We start from the raw sequence: 26,540 nt of genomic DNA, 5'->3' as shown, positions 1-26,540 counted from the left end.
GGAGAAGGAAAAGCAAACGTTTGGTGAAGAAATGTTTGCCATGCCTTACAGAGACAATGAGTCACAGAGGGGACTCTGATCAAATGGCCCTTGCTAGGTTCCCCCTTGTCTACCACACCTGGTTCACATTATACTATAGTTACCTATGGTGACAGCTCCTTCCTGGAATGGGCCTTCTATCTTAACTTTCTTATTTTTAAAGGTTGGCACCTGAGCTAACAACGGTTGCCAATCTCTTTTTTCTCCCACTTTTCCTCCCCAAATCCGCCCAGTACATACTTATATATTTCAGTTATGGGTCCTTCCAGTTGTGGCATGTGGGATGCTGCCTCAACATGGCCTGATGAGCAGTGCCATGTCCACGCCCAGGATCTGAACCAGCGAAACCCTGGGCCACTGAAGCGCAGCGTGAGAACTTAACCACTTGGCCACGGGGTCAGCCCCGCTATCTTAAAGTCTTTTAGGCAGTTAAGGGGAAGGTCAAAGTTTCTTTCTGAGTCTTTTGTTCTTAAAAATAATCAAGTCAAACACATACACTTTGGGGTGGCAAATTCTGCTCCCCTACACTAGCCAGGACACAGTGCATTGCTCTGACTCTGGGACCTAGCAGAGTGTCTGACAAATAGTAGGTACTTAAGGGTTGCATTCTGAATGCAGCTAAAATTGGAATCAAACTGTGGACTGGCCGATAACCAATTTTTACTTCAACCAAAGGAGGAGATCAGTTTTACCCAGCTTAGTGAGATGGGCTGAATTCTGGAAACCCATCACCAACAATCAAAAAAATAAGATTGTTCTATGTATACAGAGGTAGGGAAATCATAAAGAAAAGATAAGAGACAAGATTAGCATAAAAGTCAGGGCCGTGGCTGCTTCTACAGGGGAAGAAAGGGCTAAAATGGCAAATGGAGGCACGGTGGCTATGTTGGGGGAAGCTTCCAGAATGCAGGCAATATTCTAATTCTTGACTTGGGTCATGGCTAGATGGGTATCGCTTAATTACTCTTGATGAAACTGTATGTAATGTTTTATACCTTTTTCAATATGTACATTATATTTCACAACAAAACTGCTAAATCTATATCATGTATAAAAACTACTAAAATGAGATATCAAAATGTTAACGGTGGTTTCTGGAGGTGGTATAGTTGTGGGTGATATTTTTCTTCATTCTTCTCTCTCGTCTCTAAACATTCTCATATGTGCATGTCATAATTTTATAGTTGAAACAAATAAGTTTTTAGTAGAAACGCCTCATTATCTAAACAAAGCGACAACAAAATCTTGGAGGCTGGTTACAATACTCCTGACTGAAATTCCACCATATGGAGACCCCTGTCTTCTCCCTAAGGTTTACTGTGCATGAAAGGACAGCTCTCCAGGGAATTTGGGAGGGGATGGGACAAGTCCCGCTGGCTTTCATATAAGCTGATCTTTAGGGTCTTCCTTCTACAGACCCAGGTACAGCTTTGACTTATGGACTATTAGAAGGAAGGAAGGAGCCCCAGAGAGAATCAAGTTCAACTCTCTGAATTTTTAGAAAGGATAAGGGGCTTAGCTAAGGATGCACAATAAGAAGAGCCATGTAGGGGCTGGCCTACTGGTGCAGCAGTTAAGTGTACATGTTCCGCTTCGGCAGCCCAGGATTCACCGGTTCGGATCCCGGGTGTGGACATGGCACTGCTTGGTAAGCCATGCTGTGGTAGGTGTCCCACATATAAAGTAGAGGAAGATAGGCATGGACGTGAGCTCAGGGCCAGGCTTCCTCAGCAAAAAGAGGAGGCTTGGCAGCAGATGTTAGCTCAGGGCTAATCTTCCACACACACACACAAAAAAAAGAGCCATGTTGGGAAACAGGGTTATTTTACTACCCAGGTCTATATCATCCCCCTGACAGTGGTCTTCCAAAATCATCTTTCCTTTCAATGATAGTGAGAAAAATTCTTAAAGATCAATGAAAGCTGGAAAAGCATCCCATGTGTGATATTGTGATTTCTAATAAGAAATAGATATTCTGTCTTCATCCTCATTTCCAGATAGAGCTCCTAAAACTCTTGGGGTTTCCTAAGTGATAAGAGCAAATAACGTGTCTTGATATTTATAACAAACCCCTTTCAACCACACCTGAGTTTACGTTAATGAGGTGACTTTTGGAAGGCACCGGAGGATGGAGGTTGGCTGCCAGGGGAACCTCGTGATTCGAGGGCTGGAACTTCCAGTCCCATCCCCTGACCTCTAGGAAGAGGAGAGGAGCTGGAAGTTGAATCAGTCACAAACGGCCAATGATTTAACCAATCATGCCTATGTAATGAAGCCTCCATAAACACCCCAAAAGATGGGATTTGGAGAGTTGTGGGTTGGTGAACACACGGAGGAGTGGAGACGGCATGGAAGCTGTGTGCTCCTTTCCCCAGACCTCACTGTATGTGCCTCTTCATCTGGCTGCTCATCTGTATCCTTTCTATAACCTTTATAATAAACTGGTCAACAAAAGTAAATGTTTCCCTGTGCTCTGTGAGCCGTTCTAGGAAATGAATGGAACCCAAGAAGGGAGTCATGGGAACTTCTGATCTATAGCACTGGAGTCTTGAACTTGTGATCAGCACCTTGCAGGGTGGATGAAGTCTTGTAGGACTGAGCCCTTAACTTGTGTAACCTGACACTATCTGCAAGTGAATAGTGTCAGAATTGAGTTGGCTAATAGGACACACAGTCACCGTTTACTGAGAATTGCTTGATGGTGTTGAGAAAAAAATGTAGGTTGTTTCCTAGGTCACCAAGCTCCTTTCTATCCAATAGGAACTGGCCCTGGAAAGGGAGGTTATGGAACTGAGTCCAGCTGGCACCTGGCTATTCGCACTGGGCTGGGCCAACAGCATTATAAGGTGCAGGGATCGTTCCCAGTTTATGGACAACATAACAGAGGCTCTGATACATTCAGCAATTTGCCCAAAGCCACACAGCTTTCCAAGGAGACGGGTGGGATTTGACCCCAACTCTATCACAGCCAAGTCTGCTCTTTCCACTGGCCCAGAATTCTGATTAATTAGCTCTCCTCCCTAGGAACGCATATGACTCTCTCCAGGTACTATCTTCTCAGTGAGGAGAAAGGCTAAGGAGTGTTTCATGAAACCTTCTCAAGGTTTGCTACCTCAAAGCTTTTAAAGTTTCAAGATTGTGGCTGGTGGTGGGAGCCCCGTTATTCTTTTCCCTGTGCTCCAAACTCCTGGACAACTTCCAGGGTCTTCAAGAATATCTAGGCTGGTGGGTGAAGGCTTCTTAAGGCAGGGTTCCATGAGAAGCTAGAGAATACAGGGAAAACGATAACTTTTAAAATGAATCACAATAATAATGATGATGTCATTTCTCATCCACTTAGCCTCAAAACCCGTGACAGAGGATAAAAGAAAGAGGCTACACTGTAGGGAAGAGAGAGTCCTAGGTTGCAATTTAGGACACCGGGGCTCAAGCTAAGCAGAGCTCTTGTGCTTTTGGGCCTCAATTTGCTTATCTTTGTTTTTGACATAAAGAAAAAGGTTAACGTATGGTTAGGATCAACTCAAGGAGCCAGTTGTCTTAAAAAGAAGAAAAGGAAAATGCTCTTTGAAAAGCGTGTGTAAAGACATGTAGTTCTGACATAGAAAGTTGCCCCAAAGAAGCACAACTCTGTGCTTTTTGATGCTTCCATTTAATTCTTAATTTATATTTGCATATGCATAGGGAAAATATGTATAGAAAGATAGATATATATATAGAGACCAAATTGTGGTACAGTTGTCTCTAAAGTGAATGAGTGATAGAGAAAGAGGACATTGATTTTTTTTTCTTTATACATTTCTGCAGTGTTTGAATTTGTTTTATTTTATTTTACAACGAGCATGAGCTACTTAAAAAAAGACACTAAGGAAAAAGAAGATGGAAGACTGGATGGGGAAAGTACCTTATAAATGCAAAAATTCTCTTACTATAATTAAGATGAACACAGCTATTCCAGGTTTTCATTTCAGAGCTAAGAAAAAGCGGTCTAATTATCAGGATCCCAACAGCTATGGAGTCTGTCTTCACAGGCACTCAGCATAGCCACTAAGAACTTTCCAGCCACTGCCTCTGACCCCCTCATGTCCTCAAGGAGACCACAGCCCGACTGCCTCAGTTGCCTTTCTCTGCACATTCCTCTGCATTTGGACTCTCTCCCACACGCATCTTGCACAGGGCACCAGGCTCTACTCCCTAAAGTACTAGTTTTGTTTTATCACTCCCCTGCTCAGAGACCCTTTAGCCAAACCCCCCAGCCTGCCCTTGAACTGCATCCTGAGAGAAAACCAGCCCCCTAAACAGGGAGAGTCCAGAAAACCAGAAGTGTTGCATTTTTTTTTTTTTTTAATTTTAATCCATCCCATGCCTTCACCCAAACCATGGAACACTAATGCAATTTGAAAACTGTACTTACAGATTCCTGGGAATCTATTCTAAAGAAATAACTCAAGGCACAGAAGGAGGCTTCTGCCCAAAGATGCTCACGGCAACGTTGTTTATAATAGACTAAAGTTGGAAACACTCCAAATGTCCCCCAACAAGACAAAGTCAATGATGGTATATTCCCCTCCATGGAATATCAGACAATCAGTACAAATGATGCTTGTGAAGACTTTGACCTGGTTAAGGATGAAGACTCTGGCATAAGGCTGCTTGGCTGACATTCCCTGATCTAGAACTCAAGAGCTTTGTGAACCTGAGTCAGTTACTTAAGTGCTCTCTGACTCAGTTTTCCCATCTGTAAGAAAAGGGATAATAATGAGACCATCTCAGAGGCTTAGGAACATAGCAGGCACTCAGACAATTTTAGCTCTCATCATCACCACCACCATCATCCCTGCATGAAACATCATTGTAATAATAGCGACCGTGTTTCCTGCCTGCTTAGAGCCAGGTGCTGGCCCATTGTGTGTGCATTATCTCAGTGAGTCCTCAGAACAGCTTTGTGAGGTATTATTATCCCCATTTTACTCAACAGGAACCTGAGACTCAGAGGCCTTAAGTGATTTGTCCCAAGGTCACATGGCTAGTCAGAGACAGAGCGAGTTTTCGGCCTGGTTTCTCTGATGCCAGAAACTGTGCTCTTAAGCAGTATACTGAACTCCTGAAGGTGGGGGTGATGGTCGGAGAAAATACATTCTCTCACAGGGGCACCCTTCCGAAGCCGAAAAGGTATTTGAGGCAGGTGCATGAAACACACAATTAAAATGTCATCAATCACTCCAGAGATGCTCACAAAAGGGAGGCAAAGCGATGGAGATTTTCCCCCTGTATATTTACTTTTCCAGTAACCAACGAATTAAGCCCCGCCTTCCACCCATGCTGCTTTTTCTACCCTCAGGTCCTTCCAATGTTAGAACCACTGCCCTCTGAAAACATATATCATAAGGTCATAGATTTTGGCAATTGAAATGAATCTTAGCAATTCATTGGGCCCTCCACAGGCTAGTCCCAAGCTCCCTCTCCAGGTTCCATGGTACAGTCTAAGCAAATGCTCATTGCCTTCCCTGAAGTGATTTATTCCATGCTTGCAGCCAACAGGTGGCAGAACCAGGGCTGCAGCTCCTCATCCCTGCCTCCAGCTTGGGGCTCCTTTCCCCCACGCCACTCTTCCAGGAATCAAAGGTAAAACCCATCACTCTGGAAGGGTGGAGGCTGTTTCCTGACTTGAACAGATAATAACTTCCACACAATAAAACCAGCTTACCGGAAATACCATCAGACCTAGCAAATCCTGGTCCCAAAGAAATAAAATGAGGGGAAAGAACAGAGAAGCCTTCAAATGTCACGGGAAGAATAAAATATTTAATGTCATAAAAGGGTGCATAGGTTTTATGAGAATGCCACACATTATAACCTTGGAAACTCCATACCTCACCGACCCCCATCTAGAGGGAGGAGGGCTCTACTGTACTGGAAATTCACCAAGGAAAGGTGCAACTGCACAGATCTCAAATGGGGGCAATTCCTTCCTTTTCACCCCCCAAAGTTTGAGCCTTGTGGGCAGGCGTTGAGTCAATAAGCACAGTGCTAATTTCCTTCTTTTCTGATCATTCCCAGCCCTTCTCAATACTCATTCTCTTTCATCTTCCTCCAGATCTCTTGGATGCAGAGGAGGAAGAAGGAACTCTGGACATTGAAGGAGGGTGGGGAGAAGGACATGCCCCTCCCTTTATGCTCTGTGATTTTGGGGACATTCACTTTATCCCTGGAAAACTATCCTCAGCTTCTGGAAGTTGCCATCTGATAAGTTAAAAGAACCAGCTTTAGAGTTAGACAGATGGCTTTGAATTTCTGCTCTGCCTTTACCTGGTTGGTTGGACTTGGGTAAGTTTCTCGTGCTTTCTGAATCTGTTTCCTTATGGACAAAATAGGAGCGATAATGGTGGCCACCTCATACGGTAGCTGTGAGGATTCAATGTGATGATGTATTTCAAGCATTCATCCCAGGATCTGGCACACAACCAGCATTCAGAAACTCTCTATGTGTATTTCAATCAGGAAAACTATTACTGCACTGAAGTCATTGACAGCCTTAATTTGTTTATCAATAGCATCAACTAATTAATGCTATCAATAACAATATTGATGAAGGTACAGATAGAGAATTCTCTGTCTATGTACCTGTCTGATGAGAGGGCACTTTGATGAAGACACCATATAGAAGATGCTCCACCCTTTAAATACTGTTTGCTAACCAAGAGTCTCTGAAAGAGTTTCCATAAAGATGCTTTGCCTCCTGACTTCGCATCTTTCTAAAGATTTTTAAGAAGAAAAATGTGGCAAGCATCATTCCTTCTATTTTGGACTCTGGCCCCCATCACTGATCTGCAGGGATAGACTAAGCCTCGAGAGTCCATTTCTGGGGAGGAAGAACCACTTCCAAAGGGCCAGACCCCACTGAGGCTCAGCCCTGCTCCAATGGTCCAGGAGGGCGGGACGCCCGGTCGTCAGGCAGACAGACAGGGGTCAGGCTTCCCTGGTCAGCAGTGCCTGGGCCGTGCTCCAAAGTGATTTCTCACTCTGCTGATTCTCCCTGCATATCTTCCCCGCCCTTCTTGAGTGTTGTTTCCTTTAATTACAGTCCAATTGAGTCATTTATGGGAGACAGGATGAGGAACGGAGAGAAACAGCCTCTCTTTCCCTAACTAAACCAGAGTCCAGTTTTTGCCTCCCTCTGAGTGGTGCCAAAGAGGTACCTGACTTGTGATAAATGAAAATTTGTATCTCCATTCATCCTGACTTTAAAAAAGGCAGCCTTTTTTGTTGCCTCTCAGCATCTCAGGGCAATCAGGGGTCCAATCGTCTTTCCTGATACCGGGGAGCCCAGATGACATTTTAGGTCAAAATGGAAAAAGAAAAAGAGAGAGAAGAGGAGGTGAGAATGTGGCTGGAGATTTGTAGGGGGTGGGGCTGAGTGGGATTGGTTTGGGATTGGTCTGGAATTCAGAGGCAGGGCTGGGAACAGACACTAGACACACCTCCTAAAAAATAGCATCACTGGCTAGGATCCAGCGAGCATGCAGATCCCTCAGTCCCAACTTTCTACTTCCCTACTTCCCACCCTCCTCCGTCTATGCTTCTCCACATATGCCTGTTTCCCACCAGACAGTTCCATTTTTCTCAAGTGTAAAGCGGAGATCATCATACAACCTAGCCACAGCATGACTGTGAGAATTAAATTGGTTAAAATAAGCAAAGCACTTAGAATCATGCCCACCACACAGTCACTGTGTGGATGGCTGCTCTTCTATTATGAGCTTTTTTCTTTCTTAAAATGGTCATAATAATACCCATCTAGGGGGATACTATAAGCATTAACTGCCATGCACCAGCACACAGTAGGTGATTTGTGAGTGTCAGGTCTCTCCAAGCACCACCTCCCTTCTCTCCAGTACTCACATCAGCCCTGTTAGATATTCTCGTGTAAAGATACAAAGTGACTTCTTCAAGGTCACACTGCAGCCCCCCTGAAGCCCAACTTGTCTTCTGAACTAGCCTATAAAAACAAAGTGGGGTTCTTGTTTCAGATCTCCTGTTCCACTCACAGTGCTGGCTACAGGAGTGATGCTAAATACGTATTTGGACTGCCACAGTGGCAGAGCTGATGCCACAAGGTCATTATTGCAGGAAGATGCAACTGGGAGGAAGGAGTTGGGAATCAAATCTTGATTCTATCACTGCTTCCCTACATGAACTTGAGCGATTCCTGCACATTTCTAGGCCTTTATTTTTCTGTCTGTATAATGGGAGAGGTGCTGGCCTGGTTAGAAGATTTCCAGGGTCCCTTCCTGTCCTGCTAGCCCTGGTCTGCAAGTTCAGGTTGTAGGTAAATGGGTAAAGTGGCCACACATTCTTTGCTGCTCCTCTCAGTGACAGGTGAAGTTCCCTCCCCTTGAATCTGCACTGACCTTAATGACCTGCTTGACACACAGAATGTGATAGAAATGATGTTTGGGACTTCTGAGCCTAGATGCTAAGGAGCCTGTGGCTTCTTGCCTATGCTCTTGGAATGTTTGATCTTGGGATGTTCCCTTTGTAAATCCAGCCTTCATGGTCTGAAAAGCCCAAGCTAAATGGAGAGGCCATGGTCAAATGCCCTAGTTGACAGTCCCAGCTGAGGTCCAACATAGCCAGGATCAACTGCCAGCTATTCCAACCCCAGCACCAGATAGGTAAGTGAAGGGGTCCTATTGAAAGTGAATCTTCCAGGACCAGAAACCTCACCTGTCATGGATCAGAGACAAATCACCCAGTGAGCCCTTCCCATATTCCTGACCCGCAAAATTAGGAGCAAAACAAAACAGTTGTTCCAAGCTCCTGAGTTGTGGGCAGTTTGTTATGCAATATTAGGTCATTTCAAAAATAAAGGTGAATTGACATTTCAAAAGGGACTGAGAGGAAGGATTTTGATCATAGATTGTCTAGGGTTGAGTCCATCAAAGGACCCCTTCCCGTGCTGGGAAACCCAGGATGACACAAAGGACCAGCAGGAGGGAAATGCTTCAGGGGGCAGCAGTGACTCAGAGATGGCGGAAGTGTCCTCCATACAATATCATGATTAAGTGCCTACAGATTTCTTTGGTTTTGTCCTCTATCTTGATTAAAATGTTGCAATGTTTATGCTGCCACACAGAATAAATGGAGCCATAGCTTACTTTTCAAACTGTGCCTTGCTGACATAATTATGTTCACCAGATTTATACCATTTCTAATAGATAACAATTATTTTACTCTCCAGCACAGTGAAGGGGAACCTGAGGCTCCTTCTCTCTTCTGATGCTTCGTTCATTGTTACTTCCTCCAGCCCTGGTCATGAGGTGAGGGTTTCCTTGGAAATAATTAAAAATCAAAATTACAGGATAATTCTTGCCACAGCATCTCCTGGATCACCCGCCCTCTCCATATTATTGTTCACCTTGTATTAGTTTTCCATTCCGTTGTAACAAATGACCACGACCTTGGTGGGTTAAGACAACATGAATTTATTGTCTTATAATTCTACGGGTTAGAAGTCCAACAAAGGTCCCACTGGGCTTAATTCAAGGTGCCCGCAGGGCTGCCTTCTTTTTTGCAGGCTCCATGGGTGAATCCATTCCCCTGCCCTTTCCAACTTCTAGAGATTTTCCTTAGCTTGACACCCCCTTCCTCCATCTTCAAAGCTGGCACTGCTGCCTCACTCTGAATTCCTCTGCTGCCTCCCTCTTGCAGCCTTAAGGACTCTGATTTCATTGGGCTGACTCAGATAATTCAGGATAATCACTCTCTTTAAAAGTCAGTTTATTACAACCTTAATTCCATATGTGAATTTAATTCTCCTGTTGTCATCCTTGGGTGGGGGGAGGCACTATTCTGCCTACGACACACCCTATGACCGTCCCCACTATAGGCAACCACATTCCTGAGGACTATATTATCCCAGGGGAAGATTACCAGAGGAGAACCAGAAAACCAAGCAAAATGAAGTCAAAATTTTACTTTGGGTTTCAGAAGTTGAGGTCTGGATAGAAGGTAAAATAATACTAATGATAATAACAATAATAATAAACAGTGGAAGAATCTGTGATCTTTTAGAAAATTAACCTCCCTCCAACCCACAAGGAAGTAAAGATCATTTGAGCTCTGGAAAAGAGGGATGTTGGAAATGTAACAAGATGGCTTTGCCAATGCTAAGGAAAGTCCTCAAAAGAGATCCTGTGCTCTATTCCCATCAGGTTAATTGCATGGTGTGGTTGAAAAGGATGAGGGGCTACAGAAGATCAGGTGGGCTTGAGGGATCTGAAGGCAAAGAGGGTCTCTGCTTCACTTTCCAGATACCGTCTGGTGGACGGCAAGCATGGCCAAGTGCTCCTCCTTGGCAAGGAAGCAAAAGCATTCATGATATGTCTAGATCAAGAGGGTGTGAGCCAGCCCCCCTCAGATCCTCATGGCCTCAGGGTGGTATAAAAGAGCTGTTGGACATTCCTCATCCCCTGAGTAGGGTGGGAAAGCTACCCAATGGATAGAACCAGCTGGCCTCAAATGACCCTGTGGTAAGGATAAATGGTGCAAGACAGGTGCCAAGATAGACAACACACTTGTAAATCAGGTGGGAAGAGAGAGGTCCTGGCATATACCAGAAAGGAAAGAGAGTGATGAACAAGGGCTGGATGAGAAAGCAGTTACCAGAATTAAGAGGTGATGGTTCAACACCAAACATCCTCTTACCCCCATGCCTTAGGAGTCCCTCAGCCCCCATGCCTTAGGAGTCCCTCAGCCCCCATGCCTTAGGAGTCCCTCAGCCCCCATGCCTTAGGAGTCCATCAGCCCCCATGCCTTAGGAGTCCCTCAGCCCCCATGCCTTAGGAGTCCCTCAGCCACCATGCCTTAGGAGTCCCTCAGCCCCCATGCCTTAGGAGTCCATCAGCCCCCATGCCTTAGGAGTCCATCAGCCCCCATGCCTTAGGAGTCCATCAGCCCCCATGCCTTAGGAGTCCATCAGCCCCCTTGAACTTAGATGCCAGAGGTGGGAGGCAGAAAACCTAAACTGACTAGAATGAAGTTTCCACCACCAATGGATGGAGTAGAACAGAAATGAAATTCAGTTACAGAAACATTATAGAAAATTAGATATGCTGTGCCCCTGAATTTGTGTGGCCCGAAATATCATATTTGGTATATAAAAACATCAGTAGTTGTGGTCTCATCATCCTACACATAAATGGCACTTTGTAAATCCCAAATTCATTGCCAGTTACATTCTTTGAGTTTTCAGAAAACCTGAATTCAAGAGCTGTTGCTCCCTTTTGAAAGATCAAGGAACTGAGGCTAATGAGGTCAACATAGATCCTGAAGGTCGCCAATGACCAAGTCAGGGCTTAAGCCAAATTTTCTCAGACCAGCCTTCTTGCCAAGGTTCTTTGCTGCCATATCCTTTCAGCTCCACAGGAAAGAAACCCAAAGCGGCCCTGGCACAAGAATAATATTGAAGACATGGTCTTAGGCCTCCATTCTGCCATCTGGTGGTGGAACCATGGAAAGTCACTCTGCTTCCTAAGCCTTGTTTCCACGTAGGAAGGGAGCCTACCACCCAGGATTACTGTGAGGATGAAGTATTGGACTTAGGTATACTTTGAGAACTCCAAAATGTTCTAAAAATATAAGGGACTATTATTTTTTGCCATATGGAGCTTTTTAGATGAAGGGCTGTAAGAAAAAGTTTCTCTTTGCAGGCATGACAGAGGGTCTATAGAGACGTGAGAGGGATTTTAAATTCCAGCGTAAAAGTGAGTATTTCCCTGTCTATTCTGAAAGAACAGAGAACAGTTTGCCTTACATCCATCGAGCCCTGAAGTTGAAGCTTTAACATGAGATCTTTAATCTAGAGAGAAAGGTCTCTGACAACCTCATCACACTGTTGAATTTTCTCTTAACCTCCAGGGAACGAATGTTCTTTCTCTCTTTTTGTTTTTCCAGTTTACATTAACGAGAAGGAAAGAGACACACACTCACACATCTCTGCATTCTGAGGCTTCATTCTTCTGGGACATCAATCCTCAAGGAGAAGGAGCTTAATTAGTTCAGGAAAGAGAACTGATGGGGAAAAGAGGAAGAGGTAGATAGCTTAATCTTTTCAGAAATGTCAGCCTCATGTTTTGGAGACAACACGGATAATTTGAGACCTCCTCTTGAGTTGTTTGTCCACTGACAGCTCTAAGACTGGAGCAAAGCATCCTCTCCCTCACTGGGCCTCACTTTTCCAATAGGCAAAATGAAAGGTTGGGTTGTAATGCTCTGAAGTAGACAGCAGCTGATGCACACTGACCTAGCATCCACAACCCAACCTAAGACTCTACGCCTGCCCCCAATTCACTACCACATATTTTCGGTGCAGCTGTCACTTGGCCCAAGTCCCTGGTATGACTGGTTCTGGGATGAGCCCAGTCCCTCCCCCGACCACAGTGATTGGGACATGGATGAGCATGAGAACCAAGTTGGCGCAATGAAATGGAATCCTCTGACTTTAGTTGGAGGGACTAGGAGAGAGATGTTCTTGTCCTGCAGGACTCGCTGAGTGCAGAAGATGTAGCTGGCCCGAGAATGGCATGGTACTGAGGAGTGCAGAGCTAAGAGAAAGACAGGGATCCCAATGACATTATCTGAGCCCCTCAATCCTGTTGTGCCTAGACTTCCATTTGAGCCAATATATTTTCTCTTTTGGCCTAACTAGTTTGAACTGAGCTTCCGTCACTTATAATCCTAAGAATTCTAACCAATAAAATCTCCAATTGCCCATCCACCTCTGAAGATCTGTTGATCTTTGAGTCTAAAATACAGTTTCATTGCATCATCTCATTCTCTAGAAGCTTCTTCTTTGTATTAGTCTTCTGGCCATTGTCTATTTCCCCACCTGTTGTGTAGGTGCATTAAGAGCCAACTGTATTCTAATTCTCTTGGTCTCTTCCATAGAGCCTAGTCCAGAGTAAGGATTTCCATCCCTGGCCCCATCTCTCCCTTCCAGCCCTTCTTTCTTTCTTTCTTCCTTATTTACTGAGATGGGTACTGTGGGGATAGTAAGCTAAATCAACAGATTCCATGGGTTCTCTCTCAGCTTATTGGGTGAAGTAAACTTGAAAAAAGCCAGGCTGTGTGATAAATTATCACAGGTGATACAACAGAGGTAGGTACAGAAAAGAGTAAGGATCCTTATAAAGCACTCATTTCTTCAAGGCGGGGTGGGAGAGGAAGGGCTTCATAAACAAAATGAATCTGGAAAGAGGTCCACTTGTTCGCTACATGGGCTGGAGGAGCAATTCACTCTAGGCAACAAAACGGCACAAGCAAACTATCTAAGGCATTAAACAGGCAAGGATGTTCAGGGAACTACATCTATCTATTCAGCTCTAGTGTAGAATGAAGTAAAGTGATGGAGAAGTTAGAAAGGGGCCAACTCAAGGAGGGCACTTAGTGTCATACTGAGGAGTTTAGCCTTTAGGGCAATGTTTCCCAAGTATCCAAGATGCCTTCCCCACTCCCCCCATATATACACACTCGTTAAATTGTTACAAACTCAGGTTGCTGGGACCTAACCCCCTCTGCAGAATCAAAATTTCTGGTGTGGAACCCTGGAACCTGCATTTTAAACAAGCACCCTAGGTCATTCCTATCAAACACCTCACTCAGATTGCGACCCTCTTCTACAGGCAACAAAGATCCTCATGTATCTCCTTCTATGTCCATATCCCACATTAGGTGCTAAAGCTCCTTGTAAATAAGACCACCTTTCCCTCCATGCCTTTGCCTTGGACATCCCTTCTCTTTTCCTAATGTGAGTTGACCCATCTGTGGAAGCCAGTTCCAACACCAACTTCTCCAGGAAGCCTCTACAAACTTGAGGTTTCGGCTGGAACTTTCTCTTCTGGACACTTCATTGACATGCCCCCCATTGTGTGCACAGAGATAAGACATGCCCTACCGCACTCCCAAATGGATTGCAAGCACCCTGAGGCCAGGAGCTCTCGAGGACCCACTGTAGTCGGGTACTAATTTCTAATATCTCATTTCATTCTTCCAACAATTCCATGAGGTAGGTTTAATTATTCCACTTAACAGATGAGGAAACCAAGGCAGCCTGGTTGTGCCGAAGGCCACAGCAGTAGGAGCTATCAGTAGTGTAGTCTTCCTTGACCATCTCCCCCTCACAGGGAGGGGCCTCCAGCAAGTAGCCTTGGCCCTTGGTCCAGTGCCATGTTGCAGAGTCAATGGGCACTTACCACACATCCTGAGGAGTCCACCTGGCGGTCAGACACACACTTGAAGTTTCGAGTGCAGCCACCGTTGTTCCGAGAGCAGTCACGAACCGGCCCAAAGGAGGACAGCAGGTCATTGATGGTTTCAAAATAAGTAGACAGCATCGCTTCTTCCCTTGGAGAAAAAGGGGATGATTAAACCCCAGAGACATCTGCACCATTAGGTTAAAAAAATTTTAATGTGAATACATTACATTTGAGACCATCATTTATTATATTTGCAATCAAGAAAATAATATAAATACATATTTAAAGAGAAAATAAGAAGAAAAGAAAAACAAAAAGAAAAAACCCAATAGGCATATCGTCATATGACATAGTATTTGTCTAGTTATGAAGAAGAAGAATGTACTTGGAACTTTGTACCCTCTATTTCTTTAATCCTCATAGTTTTAGAAGGTAGGTATGAGATTTCCATTTTACCAAAATGTAAACTGTGGCTCAAAAGGGTGAAGTGTCTTGCTGTCGGCCACCCAGATTGTAAAGTGGCAGAACGGAAGTTTGTGCCAAGCTCCACCTGAGTCCAAAGAGAAGGTTCTTCCCACTACACAACTCTTAACTTGCATCACACACATTTCCACAGATTCCAGAGTTCCCCATAGCAAATCTGCAAAATGGGCACATTCCTGTGACTCCAACTTTATGGATATAAATTGAAACTATGAAAAGTGTGAGACTTACTCTAAATCATACAGCCTATAAACAGCAGAGCCAGACATCAAACAGGACTGTCTGAGCCTAGCTCCCTAGAACTTCATTTTGCAGACCATTGCATACAAGACACACCATCAAGACTGGTAGCAATAGCTGTTAAAAAGATCATGGGATTCTAGGTAAATGCACAATTCCTCCCAAATGAGGGTCCCAAGAGATGAGACTGGACAAGATGCCACAATCTATTGATGTGCCAAAATTTTATAAGATGAGAGATACACACGGAAGTTTCTGGATGCTGTTTTTTGGAGAAAGGGCCCCCAATAAGGAATCCTATCATTAGAGTATCTGTGATGCCCACGGTTGCAGGAGATATTAAAAGGGCACCACAGGCAGTGAGAAGAGGGACCATATTCTTTCATGATATCTAACTCATGGAATCCAGAACTGTGAAAGAAGGGAGGCACATGTGTATGCACATGTAGCAAGAAGAGGCCAATAAGCACTACTGGTGACATCTCTGGACCCTCCTTCATCTCTTCTCCTAATCTTTCCCTCCCAGACCTGGAACTCCAGATTTGGGTCTCCTAGCTTATTCCCTGTCTCCAGTCTTATCCCCTTCCATCCCGTCTTTCACATCGACTACCAGTGAACTTGGTAAATCCCAGCTCGAATTAGATACCCCATTGATCAACAGCTCTCCATTACTTATACAAGAAAATCTAAATTAGTTTTCTTGGCATTCAAGGCTCTTCATAATCTGGTTCCTTCCGACCTGTCCAGCTACTTTTACCCTGTTTCATATTCTCTATCTGCTAGCCACAGGTCTCTTCTCACTCCCTAAATACACAATCTTAGGTCAGGCTCCCTGAAAATAGCCTCTGAAGTGGAAAGTTGCAGACAGAGGGGTTATTGAAGAGCCCTCTTAGGATACACTTGTAGGAAGTGAGCAAGGCAGGACTGGGCAAAAGGAGAGGCTGACATGTAATGCAGTCGATCCCATGTGGATCTGAAACCTCATCGGTCCTGAGGGGAGCTCTGGAGCTGGGATGGCTGTTTAGGGACGTCCTGAATGGAGGCAAGGGATCCAGGCTTCTGCATCACCACATCAGCCAGTCATTGGCCAAGGGCTGTCACTTGGAAGGGAGTATCCTTGGGTGAGGCAGCTCCCTGTGACTACAGGTCATGCCTGTGAGGGATGCAGCTGTGAGCCACCAGCCACTGTCTGGGGGATGAGTGGGTCAGCCCTGAAGAGGGGATCTGGGTGCAGTATATACCTTCACTTCTCCAAATCCTTAATCATTGCTCTTGCTTCTGTCTGGGATGCACATCTCTAAATTTTCTGCCTGAGAAAATCCTAAAAACCCTTCAAAACTGTTCAATTTCATTCATTCATTCAGTGCACTGCTTATTGAGACCTTACTATGTACCTGGCACTATTCTAGGTACTGGGGATGCAACAGTGACACTGGACAAAGTCCTCACCTCCACAGAGCTTACTGTGACCTCCTCTGTGAAACTTTACTTACTTCCCCTAACCAGAATTAATTCCTTTTCCCTCAGAGTGAATTGTTTAAATCTATTATCTTATTGATCTAAACCATCAGCTCTGTGGTTTCCCAGAGAGACGGTAAACTTTTTGAGTAAGGGGCTCAAGATTTATTCATCCCTCTTTAGCCCCCAGCATAAGGCCTGGAAAAAACTTGAGCTAAGTAAATATTTTGCAAATGAAGCAAACACCAGAAGGCATGGATGCAGCATCCACCAAAAAGTAGTTTTACCAAGAGTCTCTCCAACAGGACACTCCCTTGCCCACCCCCAACCATGTGTTTCCATTCCAAATCCTCATGCTCAGAACAAAGGAGACGATGCAAGGAAAGCTGCCAGATTATCCTTCACTTCCTAACTTGTGTAGAGTGAGGTCAGAGTGACAGGTAGATAGAGGAAGAGAATGAACAGTTCCTGAGACTTGCCACTTTTGAATCATGGAAAGGGTTTAAGATCCTGGGAGGACCTTAAGGGTATTAAAATATTAATATCTTTAGAGGGAGAAGAAGAAGTGGGCAGTGAGAGGAGGAGATAAAGACAGAGGGAGAGACAATCTGAGAAAGTGTGAGAATAAGAAGAGAGATAAACATGTAGAGAAAGTACTAGAAAGAAAGAAGAGAAACTGAGAGGCAGAAACACAGTCATCCAGAAGAAAATGGATGGATGGATGGAAGGATAGATACCTAGACAGATGATAGGGAGCTGATAGATAGAGAGAGAGAGAGAGAGAGAGACAGAGAGAGAGACAAACAGATAGACAGATATGAATGGATAGACAGAAAGTTAGAAAGACAGAGAGAGACACAGAAAGAGAAAGACCCAGAAGAGTGTCATATAGAGAGAATAAGAGGGAGACAGACAAAATGTGTGCAAAGAGAGATAAAAATGAAGAGCTAGATTAGGAGAAGGACAGAGAGGTGAAAAGAGGAGTGAGAAACACAGAGATTCAACAAGGAGAAAACACCAAGGTGCACACGACAAATATGCAGTGTATGAAGGAGAAGAAGAGAGGGAGAGGAGGAGAGAAGGCGGAGAGGGGAGGGAAAGGGAAAGAGACAGACTCCGAAAGACAGCAATGAGAGTGAAGAGAAAGCCACTGCATGGGTGGAAAGGAACACACAGGGAAACATGGAGAGCAGAGACAGAACAACAGAGAGAAACAAAGAAAGAGAAGAGCAAAACAAGCAAAAACTGTCACCTTCCCAAGGAACCTAGAGACAGCTCAAGCTAGACAAATAAGGCAGCTGTTAGCTTTTAAAAGGATGTATCCTGCATAAACATCAGTTCCATGAGGGGAACTGATTATTTAAAACACAAAGACCTGACACCGGGGCTGTTACTGAGTTTAGAGAGTGATGGTGTCACTTTGGGAATATGAAGAATGTGGGCGCAAGTGAGAGAAGGAGCTCAAGGCAGACGCTGACACTTTCTTAACTCAGGACTCAATTCTTCATCTCAGGTGCTGAGTCCAGAGTCTGGGGTCTTTTGGAGCTTAGAGCTGCCCCAGGAGCAGGGGGCAAATGGACAAGGGAATAGCACTGGGGGTGGAGGTGGGCTGGAGTGACAGGTGCTGCACAGGGCAATCAGGAGATCTGGGTGAGGGTGCCAGCTTTGCCAGAAATCCCCATCATCAGCAACATCCTCTTCATCATCTGTGATTTCCTGAGCACCTGCTACGTGCCAAGATCCGTGCTGGGTTCCTTTGCTGAGCTCTCTCCTTTGAGTTCCACCACAAGACGTACACCTTTTCACTCCCATTGTGCAGCTGGAGAAACTGGGTCTTGGGGAAGATATGTCACTTGTCCTACTTCCCATGGGTACGAAACACCAAGGCCAAGGTGTGCATGTGAGTCCAAGTGATGTCAGGTCCTGAGTCTCCTCCACGCCACAGTTAAGCTTGCCCAGTTTGCTCTATGCCCTTGGGCAAGTCAGAGCTCTCATTACAGTAAAGTGGGTAGAAATCTGTATCCAGTGCCTCTGTGTCTTAGGGGAGGAAGAACTGGAAGGGCAGAGCCTGTGCAGCCTTTGTCAACCAGCCAGCGCTGTCTCCTAGGCTGTGCACCTGCCACAGCAGCCTCAATCCACATTGGAACCAAAGGGGGAAACAGTATATTTGTTTCCTAGAGCTGTCATAACAAGTACACAAACTAGGTGACTCAAAACAGCAGAAGTCTACTCTGTCAGCATTCTGGAGGGTGGAAGTCCAAAACCAACCTGTCAGCAGGGCCCTTCTCCCTCTCTAGGTTCTAAGGGGAGAATCCTTCCTTGCCTCTTCATAGCTCCCCATGTCTCTTGGCAACCCTTGGCATTCCTTGACTTATGGCTGCATCACTCCAATCTCTGCCTTTATCATCACATAGCCTTCCTCCTTGTGTCTGTCATTTCCTCGTGTTATAAGGATATCACCCATTGGATTTAGGACCCACACTAATCATTATGACTTTATCTTGCTTATACCTGCGAAGACTTTATTTGTAAATAAAGTCACATTCTGAGGTTCTGCATGGATGTGAATTTGTGGGGGACACTACTCAATCCACTACTTATGGCTCGGAGGGAAGTCCTCAAGCTCACACAGTAGGGCAGAGCCAGGACTGGAACACCCTGGTCCTTGGCTCTTACTCCAGTGCTCTTAACCCCACATCAGCTCTTCCAGCTCCAGACTCTGCATGTTACAGTGTGATATTTACAAGGCCTTCAAAGTCTTAGAAAAAAGACCACATTGAAGCCACTTTCACATGATCTGCACCTTCACCTGAGAGGAGAAAAGGCCAACCTGCCAGGCATTGTGCAGAGGGCATTTCACATACATTCTCTCAACCACCCTATAGAACAGGGGTCGGCAAACTTCTCTATACAGGAATCCATGGTAAATATCTTAGGCTTTGCAAGCCCTAGTCCCTGGCCAACTACTCAACTCTGCTGTTGTAGGGCACAAGCAGCCATAGACAATATGCAACATGCAAATGAATAACCATGGCTGTGTTTCAATAAAACTGTATTTACCAAAGGACACATCAGGCTGGATGGCTATCTCCCATTTTACAAGGGAAAACCTGCAGGTCAGTGTGGGTGGTAGGATTTGAACTCAGGCATGCCCAACTCAAGAACCCATACTTCTCCTACATGTAGTTTCTCCCAAACCTCGATCTTTTCATCTGTAAAATGGGAACAGCATCTGTCTGGCTCCCAACCATGTAGGATTATTGAGAGAATGCAACGACATGACACATAGAAACATGTTTTCCAAACTCTAAAACCCAATGCAAATCTATTCGGCATTCATTCATTCATTCAACAAATATCTGAGCACCTACTGCATGCCAGGTACTGAGCTGATTATCATTACGGCTCTCTTTTCGCCTCTCTATGCCTCTGTTTCTTCACCTTTTAACTCCAGACACAGTCCAAGATGTTTCAAAGCGCCTCCTTGGCACTGACATCCTAAATCCGATAATACTGGTTTCAAAACTGCATCAGCCAGACCCTACCAGGCTGGGTGAGGCTGCCATCCCCTCACTACCTGATTGCTCAAGTGTAAACGCATCACCAGGGGTCCATCGGCCAAGTCCGCTGAGCCCCATGCACAGTGAGCATTAGGCAGGGCGGCTGGGAACAGATGTTGACACGGGCCCGCTGTTAATAAATACCAGGAAAGGTCTGTGTCACTCAGTGAGAGGTGTGAATGGATGACTCAGGGCCCAGACAGTGACAAGCCCCCTACGGGTGGAGACTAATCATTTTCTGATAACAACAGGCAGCCTCGTCTCCTGAGCTCCCGGGAAGAGAGGAACCTAGGACAGCCACTTGACAGCAATCTAGCTGCCCACCCGCCCCACCCGCCCCACCCGCCATGGGGTTTAGCAAGCCTTCTCGGCCCCCAGAGCATGAGCAGCAGTGTAGGAGAGTGGATACAAGGGAGGTTTGTCTCCTGGCTTCACTCACGGTGAGACCTTGGGCAAGTTCCCTTAAACTCTGAGCCTCGACTTTCTCATCTGAAAAATGGGGCTATTAATATTTAGCTGGAGAGTTTGCCTGAGAAATAAAGTAGATAACAGATGTAAAATGTCCTGCACATAGAAAGTGCCCAACAACTGATAGTAATTAGTACCATCTGAGTGTCCCTTGAATTTGCAAGAACCGTAAACTCAGAATGTACGGAGCTCACTGCAGGAGAAGGGAAGGAGGAGCTGGGACCCCTATTGTCCACTGACTCATTTAAGTTTCTCCATTGATGGCTAATTTGTTCGGGGCCCTGGGCTGCTTCCTGAGGGACATAGGAATACATGTGACATAGCATGTGCTAGGGAGAGAGAAAAAAACAACAATAAAAATTAACCTAGCAACATAACTGGGGCTATAAGACCATAAAGAAGAGGCCCCCAACCCAAACTTTGGAAGTAAGGGGTCAGACAAGGCTTTTGGGAGGAGGCAATATTGAATCTGAGGCATAAAGGATGAGCAGGAATTAGCCAAATGCAAGAGGGTGGTGTGAGATAAGTGTACTCTGGCAGAGGGAACAGAATATGTTAAGGCCTGGAGGTAGGAGAAGCTATACTCCGATCGGGGGGACTTCAAGCAATGCGAGAAAGCTGGCGTGTTGAGAAGGAGGTGGAGGTGGCAAAAGATGCAGCAGCAGAGGCTGTTGGGAGCCAGGTTAGACCAAGCCTGTGCACCAGGCCTTGGCAATTCTGAATTTTCCCTTGAGAGCTGCAGGCACCACCAGTGAGTTCTAAAAGCAGATCCTGCTTTTATTTAGACTAATAACATAAAGTAGTATTTTATAAAAATGATTATGGCAATAACAATAACAACAACAACAACAATGGTTAATACTTACAGAGCATTCAGGATATGCCACAGAATGTTTCAAGCATTGCATGCGTCAACCTACTTAATCCTCATAAAAACACAATGATGTAAATGCTATGATCATTCCCATTTTATAGAAGAAGAAACTGAGGTACCATTTTGAGGATTAGGCTGTTTAGAGACCAGCTGAAGGTAATGTAGGTAGAGTGTTAGGCCAGTGGCTGGCACATGGTAACTGCTTTATAAAGATGAGTTAGAAAAAGGCTTCTGGGCGGGGGAGCTGGCACAAGCCACAGGGAGGCAGATTTGGGCTTTTCTAAAGTCACAGCTATTGAGCAATGGCCCGTTCTCTCCCAGGGTCCTGCTGCTGCTGGCCACCGCAGGAATGCAAACTGAGGAGGGATGGCCATGAGCTGGGGTGGCTGTGGAGGACAGCCAAGCTTCCAGGAGAGAGCTGTACAATATCATGGCGACAGGAACAACAACAATGGCTAATATCCACTGAGAACTTCCGACATGGGAACTTTGACTGCCATAGCCCTATGGGATGGTGCTGTTCTTACTGCCATTTTGTTGATTTAAAAAATGCACACACTCACACACAGGACCTGGCACTTACAGGGGTGAGGGGGCTTCCCCTGTGTCACACAGTAAGTCAGAGCACAGAGCAGGGGGTTGTGTCTGGCTCCAATCCCAATTTTTTCCTGTCTGTCTTCCTCCTTAAGATCCCTTCCCACCCAGAGATTCTGGGACTGGTGTTCCAGCTGACACTTGTCATTCCCCTGCCTCCAGCAATTACAGTTTGCACTAATTTAGGTCAAGAATATATATTGCTGTGCTGAGTGGGCTCACAGCTTCCTGCGGGTGTCTATGCCTTTGAGGAGCTTGTAAGCTTCCTGCACAATGAGGTCCTTCCCCTGCCACTTCCCCCAGCCTGCTGGGCCTGAGGCAGCTGTTCACTGAATGAGCACAGGCAGGGAGGGAAGAGGATGAGGGACCAACGAGGCCCAGCAGCTGTGTGGTCTTGGGGACAAAGAGAAAATGATTGTGAGTGTCCATTGCCCGTCTGTGAAATGGGAACAATAGTACTCAACACACAGGGTCGTGGTTAGGACGTAATGTGACAAAAGATGCCAAAACCCCTCATCGTCACCAGGCTCAAACTGGGCGCTCAAGAAGGGGTGCCGTGTTTTGGAAATACCTTTATTCATTTCACAGATATTTGCCCAGCACTCACCATGGGGGCTGGAGGATAGGTATATGGAAAAGAGCAAAATGGATGACGCCTTGGTTCTCCCGGAACTTAGAGTCCAGTTAATAGAAGAGGGTCACCCAGCAAGTCCCTGTCTCTATATCTATGCCTATGTCTATATCTATATCTGTATCTATATCTACATGTACATATTTATGTCTATACCTATACCTATGTCTATATCTGTATCTACATCTATATCTCTGTGTCTATATCTCTATCCGTATGTATACCTATGTCTATATCTCAATCTATGTCTATATATCCATATCTATAACTATGTCTATATCTATATCTGTATCTATATCTATGTATACACCTCTATGTCTATATCTATCTATAACTATATCTGTACCTATAATTACAAACTATGATAGATGCTTAAAAAACACAGGGGACTGAGAGCATATGGCAGAGGGGCCAATCTAATCTAGGGAGTGGGGGTGAAAGTTGGGCCTGGAGAAGTTCTGTCACACCAGGGTCCTCCCCAGGAGTGTTGGGATAATGCGTGTCCCCTCAGCGCCACCCCACATGCACAATGACTGTGGTGTCCGTCTGATCTCCGAGGCCATCCTTCCTCTGGACTTGTTCTGACTGCTCATTGATAGAATTCTCCTCCGTGCCCGCTCCCCTTTCTCCTGCCCCTTGCAAATCCCATCATTATATTAAAAAGGAAACAAAAAAAGGTTCACTGACAAATACTAAGTCTTAAGGATTATTTATTCATGAAATTCCCACATGGAGTTATTGAGAGCTCCTCACAGCTCTTATCTCGGAGAGAAGCTCATTAAGATGGGCTCCAGAGGTGGGAGGGCACTGGGTTCTCAGGAGCAGTTGCTCAGAAAGCCTGGCTGGGAGTGCTCCTTGCTGCCAGGGAGAGTGGGGCACCCTGGTAATCTAGGGTGGCAGAGGGGGTCACCTGGAGCCAGGAGAGCCCACTGTTAGAGAGTAAGTGGGGCTGTGTCCTCTAGCAGGAAGGGCACTGGCCTGGCAGCTCCATGCATGGAATCTGGGTCCAGCTTTGCCTCGCTCTGCTGTGTGTCCCTGGGTGACCCTCTACCCTCTCGGGACTTCAGGCCTCATTTATACAATGATAGGATGATCCGTAGGGTCGTTCTGGCTCAGATTTCTAATACTAGTAAGGTGGAAATGTAAGTATGGAGGGGATGGAGAGAAAAAAAGAGAGAAAGAGAGACAATCCATTTTATTTTCATTATTTTGCACCTGGGGAAATCAAGGGACTTATACAATCAGCAGAGATATCAGAAATAAATATCACTGTGTTACCACGAGGAACTCTGGGCTCAAACCCAGCCCCTGCCACTTAGCAGCTGAGAAAACTTGAAACTCATTCAACTTCTCTGAGCATCAGTGTCCTCCTGCATAATCAAGGATAAAAAGCCCTAACTCGCAGGTCACCATGAGGATCACATGAGATAACAAAAGCTCCGTGAAGGCAGGACCTATGTCATGCTCACTGGAGTCCAGTGCCTTGAGCAGTGCCTGAGATGTCCAGGCACCCAGATTTTTATTCGATGGATGGATGGATGAATGAATGAATGAATGCATGCATGAATGAATGAATGCAAACTTATGTGACCTGCTCCACCAAGCACAAAGTACACAGCAAAGACCATTACACTCGCTTTTATTGTTCTGGTTGTTGTCACTAACAATAACCTGCTTTCCATCAATCTTGAAAATTATTCAAGCCTGGAGAACAGAGGTTCTTAACTCGGTGCCCAGGACCCCTCTGTCAGTCTGCAGAAGCATCTGGGCCACATCTTAGAATAATATTTTTAAATGCATAAAATCAGATGCAAAAAGCATTACAAAAGAAACCATTTATGACAATATTTTTTAAAAAGCCAACTGTAATGTAATAATATATGTTTCTTTATTGACACATTAACTAAAAAGATCTGGTAACAGATGTAATAACAACCATAAATTTGAAGCAGGGAAGAACATAAACTATATTTTAAGACATCTGCACCAAATGAAACAACAAATGAAATATGATATAAAACTACATGCGATTTCTATCAGTGACAAACTCACAGGAGTCGCTAACACACTCGCGTTTGTCACAGAAGGAAACGCTAAATTTCAATGAGAGGTTGGCGAAAGTAAAAACATATTATTTTCCCATGTAATTTCTTTCTTTTCTTCTGTGCCTATCAAAGGCTATTTTTTTTATTGCAGTAACATTGGATTATAACATTGTATAACTTTCAGGTGTACACTGTAATATATTTCGAATTCTGTGTAGATTACATCAGATTCACCACCCAAAGACCAATTACAATCCATCACCACACATGTGCCTAATCACCCTTTCACCCTCCCCCCTCCCCCCTTTCCCTCTTGTGACCAACAATCTGATCTCTGTTGCTATGTGTTCGTTTGTCGTCGTTTTTATCTTCTACTTATGAGTGAGATCATATGGTATTTGCCTTTCTCCCTCTGACTTATTTTGCTTAGCATAATACCCTCAAGGTCCATCCATGTTGTCACAAATGGCCGGATTTCTTATGGCTGAGTAGTATTCCATTGTGTATATATGCCACATCTTCTTTATCCATTCGTCCCTTGATGGGCACCTAGGTTGCTTCCAAGTCTTGGCTATTGTGAATAAGGCTGTGATGAACATAGGGGTGCCTGTATCCTTTTTTTTTTTTTAAGATTGGCACCTGCACTAACATCTGTTGCCAATTGGTTTTTTTCTTCTTCTCCCCAAAGCCCCCTCAGTACATAGTTGTATATTCTAGTTGTAGGTCCTTCTGGCTGTGCTATGTGGGACGACGCCTCAACATGACCTGATGAGTGGTGCCATATCTGTGCCCAGGATCCGAACCGGCGAAACCCTGGGCCGCCGAAGCGGAACGCAAACTTAACCACTTGGCCACAGGGCCGACCCCTACATGTGTCTTTATGCATTTGTGTTTTCAAGTTCTTTGGATAGATACCCAGCAGTGGAATAGCTGGATCATATGGTAGATCTACTCTTAATTTTCTGAGGAAATTCCATACTGTTTTCCATAGTGGCTGCACCAGTTTGCACTCCCACCTCCCACGTAATTTCAGGGACCACATAATTTCTGGGCTCCAGCATGGACCCCAGGTTGACAGCCTCTGCCTGGACTGACACTTGGATGGAGAAAGCTTCTTTCTGAATACCTGTAAATATAATCAGAAGCTTGGGTCTAGACAAGAAGAGACAGGAAATTAAAACTCAGCTATGATCACACTCAAATAATTCGTTCCTGAAGGGGCGCATGAGGTGTGGTGAAAGGAGGACAGACTGGCTTCAGAAAAAGGATTTTAAAAGCTCTTAAGGGTGTGTCCTTGCACAAGTGACCCCCTCTCTGAAGTCCAGTTTTTTATCAGTAAATGCATCGTTGTGATGTTTCCTGGGAGAGTGGCTGGGGATAGGGTGAAATAAACGAAGCAATGCACCTTGTACAATTATGCAAAGGCTAGCGCCTCGCTGTCTCCCCTTCTGTTCCTTCTAGGGTGAGAAAGGTTTATTGCAGTCACACTTAGAGCTGTGGAATGTACCATGGCGGGAGGCATTTCCACATTCCTTAGCATCTCCTGGGTACCAGGCTGTCTGCTAGATACTTAGCACCCAGACAAAGGCCCTGCATTCAAGAAGCGCACAGGTCGGGTCCAGCCCCGTGGCTGAGTGATTAAGTTCACAAGCTCCGCTTCGGCGGCCCAGGGTTTCGCCAGTTCAGATCCTGGGCACGGACATGGCACCGCTCATCAGGTCATGCTGAGGTGGCATCCCACATAGCACAACCAGAGGCTCTCACAACTAGAATATACAACTATGTATTGGGGTGCTTTGGGGAGAAGAAGAAGTAAAAAGAAAAAGAAAAAGATTGGCAACAGTTGCTAGCTCAGGCGCCAATCTTTAAAAATGAAAAGTGCACAGGCTTGGGTCA

General features: G+C 45.1%; 1 protein-coding gene across 8 annotated transcripts in view; it reads right to left on the bottom strand.

Moving 5' to 3' along the window:
- The window catches only part of ASTN2 (astrotactin 2), an 829,157-nt gene that overhangs the window by 336,095 nt on the left and 466,522 nt on the right, over positions 1–26,540 (bottom strand). For all 8 annotated transcript variants that reach the window (XM_044778942.2, XM_070518865.1, XM_014830403.3 and 5 more), the window contains one exon: positions 14,289–14,439. In XM_044778942.2, coding sequence (XP_044634877.2) covers positions 14,289–14,439 — 151 coding nt within the window. The remainder of the gene's footprint in view (positions 1–14,288; positions 14,440–26,540) is intronic.

The sequence above is a fragment of the Equus asinus genome, chromosome 10 (genome assembly GCF_041296235.1).
Source record: "Equus asinus isolate D_3611 breed Donkey chromosome 10, EquAss-T2T_v2, whole genome shotgun sequence".
Classification (NCBI taxonomy): Eukaryota; Metazoa; Chordata; class Mammalia; order Perissodactyla; family Equidae; genus Equus; species Equus asinus.
This window is presented reverse-complemented; position numbering and strand designations above follow the sequence as displayed.